At 32.4% G+C, this 11434-nt stretch overlaps 3 protein-coding genes across 4 annotated transcripts in view; 1 reads left to right on the top strand and 2 right to left on the bottom strand.

The window, feature by feature from the left end:
• Positions 673 to 2711, top strand: LOC107605657 (pentatricopeptide repeat-containing protein At1g07740, mitochondrial). Its single transcript, XM_016307608.2, has one exon. It carries the CDS (start codon positions 834 to 836, stop codon positions 2193 to 2195), a length of 1362 nt encoding a protein of 453 aa, XP_016163094.1. The 5' UTR covers positions 673 to 833; the 3' UTR covers positions 2196 to 2711.
• Positions 3031 to 5343, bottom strand: LOC107605656 (probable BOI-related E3 ubiquitin-protein ligase 3). Its single transcript, XM_016307606.2, is given in 4 exon segments — positions 3031 to 3673; positions 4217 to 4487; positions 4978 to 5078; positions 5133 to 5343. Coding segments are annotated over 4 exon segments (1035 nt in total). The 5' UTR covers positions 5219 to 5343; the 3' UTR covers positions 3031 to 3096.
• LOC107648578 (transcription factor APG) overlaps positions 8524 to 11434 on the bottom strand; it is a 4313-nt gene continuing 1402 nt past the window's right edge. The window contains exons 2-6 of one of the 2 annotated variants that reach the window (XM_016352390.2): positions 10924 to 11025; positions 10709 to 10774; positions 10428 to 10493; positions 9804 to 10091; positions 8524 to 8872 (exon numbers count right to left, since the gene is read on the bottom strand). In XM_016352390.2, coding sequence (XP_016207876.1) covers positions 8855 to 8872; positions 9804 to 10091; positions 10428 to 10493; positions 10709 to 10774; positions 10924 to 11025 — 540 coding nt within the window. In that variant the 3' untranslated portion in view covers positions 8524 to 8854. Of the gene's footprint in view, positions 8873 to 9803; positions 10092 to 10427; positions 10494 to 10708; positions 10777 to 10923; positions 11026 to 11434 lie in introns of both variants that reach the window. The other variant, XM_016352391.2, reaches the window with a different exon arrangement.

Genomic DNA, 11434 nt, shown 5'->3' with positions numbered 1-11434 from the left:
ATTAGAAAAATAAGATAATTTTATCATCAAATTTGATAATTTTATATTAAGTGAATTATTTTAAAAAAATATTTTTAATGACCAAATTTTGTTGAAAAAAAATATTAAAATCAAATTTTCTTCTAAATTTTTGTATACACCTTTTTGAATATTTTGAATTCCGTTAGGTACCTAATGGAGTATTTGTACAATGTGTACAATAGATTATTTATTTGATCCAATATAAGTTAAAAAATGAACATCCAGAATAAAATACTACTAATTTCTTAAACATAATACACCCATACTATCCAGAATAATCATCTGGGTATCAGGGATAATAAACATCTGATATCCTACTGAATCGAAAATCCCTAAATTTCATTGTGCACATTATATAGATACTCCATTAGCTCCCTATACTTCCTCTTATTCAAATGTTATCACAAAAATTTATATAAAATAAATAAATCTTTTGTTAAATAAAAATTTTTTTATCATTTATAAAATTATGATATTTATTAATTATTTTTTTTATATTTTAAATTTTTTAAAAATTATTTTGTTGCTAATATTTTTTAGGAATATTTTTGTTAAGAGTCTACATTTTTCGGTTATGGAATTAATAGTTAACTTAAATGTAAAATATAGAAAGTTTATATAAAAAAAATTAAATTTTTAAAATAACTATTAAATTCCTAACTTTAATCAAGTCCATCTCCCTCATCGCCTTAATTCACAAGTGATTAAACGAAATTTTTTTTTTCTTCACCAACTTCGAAGTTTTTGTAGATGCAAAGACCAGTCGCCATTTCCATTCGTTGCTGCTTGTCTCAGCAGTTTCCATTGCATGAATGATCTTCCGAGCAGCAAAAACGATTAATCGAAACCCAACAACTCGATTTCTCCATCACCATGTAAACAACCTTCAATCCAAAACCTCTTCTTCAAATCTTCACAAACCCAAACGCAAAAAGGTTATTCCTTTTGTCGCCGAACTCAAACAAGTTCAAGACCCAAAACAAGCCCTCTCTTTATTCAATGATTACAAGGAACGCAGTTTCAAGCACCATTACCCTTCCTACGCCGCACTCCTCTACAAGCTCGCACGTTCTAGAAGCTTCCATGACGTCGAAACCGTTCTCGATCACATGCAACGCACAAACATACAATGCAGAGAGAGCCTCTTCGTTGCGCTCTTTCAACACTACGGAAAATCGAAGCTTCCGGACAAAGCTACTGAGCTTTTTGATCGAATGCCCAAGTTTAACTGTGCCCGAACGTTGCAGTCTTTCAACGCGATTCTTAATGTTCTGGTTGACAGTGACCGGTTCGACGAGGCCAATGATGTTTTCTTGAGGTCACGTGACATGGGGTTTCGTCCAAACACGGTTTCGTTCAATGTTATGATAAAGGGGTGGTTGGAAAAAGGTGAGTTTGGGAAAGCCTGTGATGTGTTTGATGAAATGCTTCAGAGGAAGGTGCAGCCAAGTGTTGTGACTTACAATAGCTTGATTGGGTTTTTGTGTAGAAAGGGTGATTTGGACAATGCCATGGCTTTGCTTGAGGACATGAACAAGAAAAAGAAGTATGCTAATGCAGTGACTTATGCGCTTTTGATGGAAGGGTTGTGCTCTTTGGAGAAGTTTGATGAAGCCAAGAAGCTGTTGTTTGACATGGCGTATCGTGGGTGTAAGCCTAGGCTGGTTAATTTCTCTGTTCTGATGAATGATTTGGGGAGGAGAGGGAGGATTGAGGAGGCAAAGTCCGTGCTTCATGAGATGAAGAAGAGGAGGATTAAGCCGGATGTTGTGACATATAATATACTGATAAATTATCTTTGCAAGGAAGGTAGGACAGCAGAGGCTTATAAGATGTTGGTTGAGATGCAGATAGGTGGTTGCGAGCCGAATGCTGCGACATACAGGATGATGGTGGACAGTTTGTGCAGGGTTGGAGATTTTGAGTTGGGTTTGAGTATTTTGAATGCAATGCTTGTCAGTGGACATTGTCCGCGTCCTGAAACTTTTTGTTGTTTGGTTGTTGGGCTGTTAAGCTCTGGGAATGTTGATGGTGCTTGCTTTGTTTTAGAAGAGATGGAGAAGAGAAGGGTAGAACCTGACATGGAGAGCTGGGAAACTATTGTAAAGAGTTCTTGTAGCGAGGATAAGAGTGTAACTGAGCTTATCACTGAACTTGCATCACTGTCCACCTAATGCAGTAAGTTGGGAAGACATTGACTAGATCTTCTTGTGTGTGATCTTTGTCTCTGTTCCGATTTGGTGGATTGTCCCAGCAAAAAAGGTTCCAAGGCAGCAATGAAAAGTTTCATCACAATGTGAACCAATAATTTGAAGTGGGTGTATGATGTTTACTTATCTTAACAGATGAGTAATATTTTCCGGTTAAGATTAATGCAGAGACTTGGGAGGTTGTAGTTGCTGATATGCTGTCTGAAACAACCTATTAGTTGGCTTTTAAAGTGTTGAGAATTTTGTGGAATTGCTACCAACTGCAGCAAAAGAAGCTCATGAACCAACTCAACTAGTAATTATTTATTCGAAGGTGATCTTAGATTGTTTAGAATGCAAAATAATCAGCCATTTTAAGGGTTACCTTTTGTGTTCGAAAGATGCTGAGAAATTGATAATCGTGTATTACTGTTGAAAAATAATAAAAATAGATAACCTGTGTAAGGAAAATTGTTCTTGGAAAAAAATAATTTGATCCTGCATTTTCATGTCATAGTATTTCATGATGCCAAATTATCCTTGACATATATTAGAGCTCACTCTATGATACTTGCTGACTTGATGTTTAGTTCTAACTTCTAACTGCTACAACTAGAACTTTGGTTTGAGAAACAAAACCGATATATCTAACCCTTCTTTTAATTATCTTTTTAGTTGTGAATAAACATGGCTGTGAATGGCATAGATCTGCTACGTCCATCCAATGAAGTAGCCAAATGAAAGCCCTGTTCTTTTTTCAATAACCTCCATCAAATCCTAAGAAACCATTTTGTTCTCTCTGCTTTTAATCAGGGACAAATTAGAGATCCACATAACTTAAATATAAAATTAGAGATCATGTTACATGCCAAAGTAATGTATCAAGTTACAAATAGACCTGCATACCAATAAATTTAGAGGATTGACATAAAGGACAAAAACTAAGCTTACTTTCACAGTCTTTACAAAGGCAAAGATGCTTACAAGGTAACAAAAGCATGTTAACTTCATTGACTCTACAAGCCTTGCATGTCATCATCTCTCTCATACCATTGTTCTCCTTTGAGAGAAGATGGAAATCGATGGAACGGCCGTTGCAGCAAGAAGCCGTGTCGTCCACCTCACTGTCGCCACATCCTTCCTTACTATCTCGGCTCTGGACATATGCTTGCTGAAGGTTGAACTTGAGAGCAGCAATCATGCTCTCGTTGTGCTTGGCTCTTTGCTGCCACACACCTGCTTCCATAGTTAATTGCTCCATTTGGTCTTCCAGCTCCATGTTCCTCCGGTTAATGCTTTCTACCTCGGCTTCCTTCTCGCGGAGTTTCTGAAGGACCCTGTCTTCGATAACCAAAACGCTCTGAAGCTGTGAAGCCTGAACCTTATCTAAAATTGATTGCCTCATTTGTTCGCCCTATTAGAGAAGATGATTAATTAGTGTCCCATCTTCATATACAAGAAAAGTTTTCTTTATATGGATGGCACATCAGGCTTCAATGTGGCATAAAGGACTTGAACTTTGAAGCAGTAACTTCTAAAAGCAAGAAAACACAGTTGATTGAAAAAAACAGCCATCATGCAGAGAACGGGAAGATAATGAAGTATGTTCAGATTTCTTTGAAGATTCAAACAATGATGCACATATTTATTCAATAGGCAGTTCGCATAACCATCTAAGGAAACATACAGCAACTGAACTTTATTCAATAAAAGCAATAAGCATGAAAAATGCAGAACCACCTCTGTCAGGCACAAATGATATTGGCTTGCATGCATTCGAAAGTTCATATAAGACTGAGCAAAGAAGAGAATAGAAGGGTTTTTTTTTGTTTGGGGGGTGGGCGGGTTCGGAAACAAGATACAAAAACAGATAACAATCAGAACATGTCCATCTTATGGTGAGAATAAAAGGCATTAACAATAGGTGACTCCATTTCGGTTACATAATTTACATCCCAATTAAAAGGCTGATATAATACTCCCCCTCTCATCCCAGGCAATGGGATCCCGAAATTTTCTAATCTCCAATGAGTGACAACAGAGCAGAGTCTCCAGTTGAAACCAAGCGGGGATTGTCAAGTGACAAGCCCAATCCAGTGGACACCGATAGTGGCTGCAGGAAATCTACAGAAGATACCTGAGAATTGTTCTCCAAGAAATCCTGTTCTTTTAGTCTCTTCCTCTCAGGTTCCAAACCGTAATTCCATTGCAAATCAACACCACCGTCACTACCATCGGCGGGAGGAACTGGACCCGGAGCAAACCCAACAACATGGACTACATACAAGAACAAAAAAGCATCATAATCCATTAAATTGAGAGCATAATTTACTATGGTGAACTATGTCAATCCCACCAACTACATTTAACATGACCAAAAGAATGTTGAGGGAAAACACAACAGACTTAAAAATTTCAAACTTTCTAGCGATGGAATAATCATGCAACATAAAATTAACAGCTTTAACTTAAAATAACCAAGAGGGGTGTCATGCCACAATAAAACCTAACTGAGTCATTTTCTTTACAATTCAGATTTTCCAAGGTACTATTAAACATATGCAGCTGAAAAGAAATTTTCAAACTTTCCGGTAATGGAATCATTATATAACATAAATTAACAAATTTAGCTCAAACTGACCAAATGGGGTGCTATTCCACAAGAAAACCTAATTGGGTCACTTAACAAGTGTACTATTAAACATATGTAGCTAAAAAAAAGGCAAATTCAGCAAAAGGATAGCTAAAAGGTGAAGAATTTACATACATGGAGGAATGTATGGTGGATGTTGGGACTGATCTTGCAAATCAGTGGGATTGTAAAAGGGAACCTGAGGTGGCATATGAGCTTCCATTGCTTGCAGGTTTCTGAAGTAGGAACAAAAATGATATATATAAAACATTTGGGGTGATGATAATTACCTGAAAGATTTAGTTTGTGGTTGTTGTTGCTGCTGCTGGTGGTGGGTTTGGTAGTGCCGTTGGAACTGGTGCTGAGGGAAAACCATGGAAGAAGAAGAAGAAGAAAGAGCGTGTAAGGAAGAAGGTTCTTTCCAATGAGAATAGCGAAGTGGCCAATGAAGGAAGTTTCTTGTAATTTCCACACTCCTTTTTATTTTTGACAAAATATTTTTTGGGTTACACTTAAATACTTAATTGCAAATTAATGTATTAAACCATCAATTTCAATTCCGTGTTTAAATTTTAAAAATATATAATTAAATATTTACCCTTTTTGGGTTGGGCATCGGGACCGAAGCACCGAGACCTAAAAAACATTATCTTCAGATATGAACCCAGCTGGCCCAAAACAAGTGTGAAAACCATTAACGCATTATCTGTTTTGATATTAATATTAAAATTTACTGATATTATGAATTGATATTTTTATTGTGTTAAATTAAAATATTATTGTATTAGTATTAAGTAATTTTATGTTTATATTTGTATTAATTATTTTTAAAATTTAAGATTTAGTTGTTTTTTAAATATTAGTAAATATGTGTATTTTAAAATTTTAAAGGTTTTTGACTATTTTTTATTTTTTATTTATATATAACCGGTTTTATCGGTTCAATCAATAATTTATCGGTTGAACTAATAAATCAGTAAATTAGTAATTTGATCGGTTTAATCACCAATTCGATTCTTACAATTATGGTTTAAACAAATGTCGGGGTTCGAGTGTGCAACGGATCAATCTTTGACCTGTCAAATTAGGAGATATCGTTGACAAAAAAAAAGAACCATTAACTACATTAATATAAGTATATAAATATAACCCAACGTATTGTATAGTAGCTATTCAATTTTGACAATATTTGTTGAAACTAAAATATATTTTTTAATATTTAAAAGATATTATTTTCAAAAAGTGAAAGTTAAAAATATTGTAAAAATATAAAAAAAACGTGGTGATTTTAGACAATCATTGTAATCACTATTATAATAATAGCTTATTTACAATTCACCTTATAGTTTTTATTATGGAATTTGTTATATTTCACATTATCCATGAATGGTGATGAATGGAGAATAGAGAATAATATATGTATCTCTTTTGTATAATTTTTATTTTTGTGTTAAAATTAATTAATAAAAATAAGAAAAAAAATTATATAAAAATATACACAAAATATCAATTTTGATTATCAAGTAGCAAACTCTTTGCCACCACCTCACACCATGCATGCATCATGCATGTAATGTTAAAGGTGGACCACATGTCACATGTGTAAACAAAATAGTAATGATGGAATATGATTAGTGATGATCATTAATATATATTAAGCACACAATATTAATACACACTTTTTGTTTCAACTTGTATTGTGTCTCTCATGCATGTCATCCTCCAATTCATTCTAATCTTAGCTTCTTAACATTTTGAGACTTAGGTAGTGTTTGGTGGAGAGATAGAGACTGAGACTGAGAGACAGAGATTAAGAGACAGAGATTGAAACAAATTTCAGTATTCTATTTGGTGCAAAATGGGAGACAGAAATTGAAACAACAATAAAACTCTAATTTAATTTGCACAAAAGGTAAAATTGGAATTAATCAATCGAAATGAGGATATTTTAGGTATAAAATGTTATTAAAATTTCAGTTTCCATCTCTAAAAATTTTAGTCCCCTGTGTCCCCACTTTTTGGAGGTACTGAAATACTGAAATTTTGGAGACAGAGACAAAAATTTTAGTATCAGTCTCTGAACCAACAAACATGATACTGAGTCTTAGTCTCTCAGTCTCTGTCTCAGTACCTCAAAACAAACGCTACTTTATATTCCACCAAAGGCTCATCTTCAAAGTTCTAACATTCCTTGCCTTCTCTACCATTATTATGACCTAGTAATTTTTTTTTTTTGCTTTTGCTTTGCATGTAAGTAATATGATTTTTTATTTTTTATTAAAAAATATCAAATTGGAGCCATTTTGTTCGAATTTGAATATAAACTATAGGTTTAAATTCCTTAACATCTAGTTATAATTTATTGATTTGCAACTAACTTGTTTTTGTCAAATCATTTCATTAGGGAAAAAAATTTGACTTATTGTGAAACTCAAACTTCAACTTTGTTTAAGAAAATAAATATTTAATTACTTTAATGTAATTAAAATTGGGTCTAATTTATTTATTTACTCGATATTTTGTCATCATCATTAGCACACCCGTGTTTAGGATTCAACAAAATTTGTATAATTTATCTGAAGACATTGTTTTTAAGACGGATGTATTGAGATTACAATAATAGTAGTTAAATTTCCACATATCCAAACACTCTAATACTAAAATTTATATTCTTATCCACTCTAATACAAAAATTGATGTTTTTGTTGCATTCATTTTGCAACTACATTTGAGTACATAACTAGGATCATAGATAATATAATTGAGTATATATTTAATTTGAAGGGTTGGGTTTGTTTGGAAGCACTTTAACCCAAAATGAAAAGAGAAAATTCAAGGGAAAATAGCCAAAAAATTATGTCGTTAAATTTTAACAAATAAAATAGCCAAAAACATTAACCAAGTTGGGTTGGTCTAGTTAGATTAGTTTAGTGGTTAACTTACTAGTCCGTTTAAGCAAGTGTCGGGAGTTCGAATCCCGCCTTGTACATGCAGCAACCCACGCCTTGTACATGCAGCAACCCATTGGCCAGCGACAAACCCTTAAATGGAACTCAGTCCTTAGCCTGTCGGGTTGAAGGATACCGTGGGAAATCAAAAAAAAAAAAAAAAAGCCAAAAACATTTATTTTAATGTGAAAAAAAGTGAAATTGATAAAAAAAAAAAAAAAAACACTTTCATCAAATGTTTTTCTATTAAGCAATAAAAAAAATTAGATATTGTTTTTGTGGTTGTTATTTTGTTTTATATTTATTTTTGTTCATTTTTCTCTTCTGAGTATTTAAAAACACTCATTTTTTAGGGGAAAGAAAAAACCAAGATTAAATCCTTTTAATTTGTTCTGACGCTATCAAGTGTGATTTTTTGTTTTCCTTTAATTTCACTTAAAGAGGCTATAATAAAATATCACATTTTACAATATTACTTGAATTAATTGAGAGAAAAAAAAAATCCTCTAACCTACAGTATATTAGATAGGTCACTAAGTATAATAATCTAAATAAGATTAAATGACGCAACCATAAATATTTACATTCTAACCAATATTATACCTTTTTTTAGATAGTTCGTTACAAACTCGACCCATGAAGAGAAGAAAGACACACTAAATAATATTCACCAATGTGATTATTAATATTATTATACCTATCTAATTACCTATAAATATAACTAACAAACATATAAAACAAAACCAAATACTTAAAAAGAAAGTCATGATATGGTGTAGAATGTTACATGATCCATTTTGCATTTGGATATATATTGTATATTTTTAATGCTAATGTAAGAGCACAAAGATTGTGTCAAACTATTACCAATTATACCACGAAGAAGTGAAGCAACCCAATGGAGTTCCATATGTAGTTAGCAAATTTGAGTTTTGAGTTTAGACTATAATGTCTCAAAAACAAAAATATATTCTATTTAGAGATGGCTTTGCTGAACGAAATATGAGATTTTAAGACACTTCTGGGGATGGGTTTTTTCTGATCCTTGTTGTATCCAAAAGCAGTTATGGCATGTGTGCATCCTTTCACATCACAAACAACAATTGATAAGTTCCAACAGATTAAGAAAGAGAGATTATTTATCCTTCTAAGTCCTAATAAATTCTCCTAAACATCATCCTAACTAAATGAGCAAAATAATTGGCGGAAATATTTAGTAACCAAAGAAAATCAGCCAAAAACAGTCATAACTTGCCTTATTTAGCATTTATTAATTGTTGCGAAATGCTAAATAAGGCAAGTTTCGGCTGTTTTTTTTATCTCCCTAACATTACCCAATAATTGATTGTTTATTAAGCTTCTAAGATATTGAAAATGTTTTAAGATATTGAAAATATCTACTTTAAGTATTTAGTAAAAGTTTTTTATTTTCAAAATTTTGTAAAAAAAAAAAAACAAAGAGAAAACAGGGATTTTACTATTTGAGAGAACAGAAAGCAAGATTTTATTATTTGAGAAAACGATAAATAAGTCTTTGGTCTTTTACTTTGATGACAAAAAAGTCATCAACTAGTCACTAAAAAAAAAAGTCATCAACTAATTAAAAATACAAAAACGTTTCTCAGTTTCTAAAATATGAAACCTCTAAATTCTTCTATAGGATCTATTTGTCCTTATATATTTTGGACAGAAAAATTTAAAGGTCTCGTATTTTAGAAAAAGATAGACGTTTTTGTATTTTTAATTAGCTAAAGACTTATATGTCTTTGAATTATAAAGTCATATACCTATTTTTTTTTTTCTTATTTGAGAAATTTTCACTATTTTTTCTTTCTCTTTTGCGAAATTCTAAAAATAGAAAACACTGAAAATAAAAACACAAACTCAAAATCAAGGCTTGATATGAAATGTTTCACCAAGCCTTGATTTTGTTACTTTAGTCATATCTTAATCACTCCCTTTTGAGAGAGTATTTAGGATCATATCAAAGGGGCTAAAGTATCAAACATGTACCTTGATAGAGGATTGAAAGCTTGATGAGTTATCTGAAGTAGCTAGATTTGTCAATGATGGCATAGCAGCAGATTGGTTTGAGATGCTGCATGGTCTGTGAAAACCAAAAGGCGGCCGCGCCACCAAGCTTTCGTCGGCTGTATATGATGATGGAGCCCCACCATTGATAGAGTTCTGAAATCTGTTACCTTCATCAAAATCCACACCAGTATGTGGCAGGATCATAGGTCTCAATCCTCCTGGTAGTGACATTGGATGTAAGCTCAAACCATTTCTCATCATTAACATCTGCAAAGTATTGAAAAGTATTGAAACATTTTCAAAGTAAAAACAACATAGAATTTGACAAGGTGCTGAAATGTGCTGCTAAAAATCCCTCACACAAAATCAAAGTTGGCCACACTAAAACAATTTATTAAGTCCATGATACTATTTGCTGTTGGTTCTTATTAACAGATTGCAGTGCCAAAACATGTTTTATAGTTCCCAACTGTTAGAAAAAGTTTATACAATAAAATTAGACCTTTTTTGAATGTCAGATAACTAAATATTCTTATTTAGGAAAACAAAATATATGGGTCAAGGAGAGAACAAATGACAAGCCCAAACTTAAAGAAGATTCACCTGCACTTGAAGCTGAAGCTGCTTTAAATATTCTATAGCCTCATCTAGCATTGAAGCTTTGTCTGTCTATTGAAACCAAACCAAAGAAAAAGAAAAACTCATCATAGGCAAATATTGGTAAAAGAAAAATTAACAAATTAAAGTGATCATTTTTGTAAGGGTGAAAGGATACTGGGAAGAAAAAATAATTACCAATTTAGATAAAGTTGTAAATTTAACAATTATTTTTTTTTAAATAACACTTGGTTTAAATGAACTACTATTATAATATACTCATGTACCTTGTTAGAATTTGGAATTAAATTCTGTAAAGCCTTCATCTTCTCATTAATCCTACTCCTTCTTCTCTGAAAATCCAACAAAACCACATAATCAACAAAAACCTCCAAAGAAAAAACAATTTCCAAAAAAAAAAAGAAAGAAGGAAAAAAAAAAAAAAAAACCTTTATTATAAAATAAGCTCCTAAAGCTTGACAGAGCCCAACAGTAGTAGTAGCTTTTCAGATAAATTATGAAATTCTGCAGCTCTGCTCCTCTTTGAAGAAGTACGTGGTGGTGGGGCATGCCTTGATGGCAATTCAGAAGTCTCACCATTCTTCTACACAAACAAGTAAAAGAAACAAAAGATTCCTTTCATAAAGGAAATTTTAATCTGTACTTGATTACTGTGACCACTACAGGGTGCTATGCAACAGAAAAATTATTCAAAAGATGCAACTTTGAATTAGACCCCGGTAAAAAAGAATAAAATTGTAAGATCTACCAAAGTTCATGATTTAATTTTTCCTAAGCTTAGAATAATTGCACCCCATTAAATATACTAAAGAGGGTGGGGGAAAAAATGGTATTTTTATAATATATTGTAAGATCTACCAAACTTTTAAGCTTTTAAGGTCTCCTTAGCTTTGCACCCCATAAAACATACTAAGTATCTATTTGAATTTAGCTTGCTTTATGTTCAAATCAGCTCATAATTTAAAAATCTTAAGATAAAATTTGACCCCAAC

This window comes from Arachis ipaensis, chromosome B06 (assembly GCF_000816755.2).
Source record: "Arachis ipaensis cultivar K30076 chromosome B06, Araip1.1, whole genome shotgun sequence".
In the NCBI taxonomy this organism is placed as follows: domain Eukaryota; kingdom Viridiplantae; phylum Streptophyta; class Magnoliopsida; order Fabales; family Fabaceae; genus Arachis; species Arachis ipaensis.
This window is presented reverse-complemented; position numbering and strand designations above follow the sequence as displayed.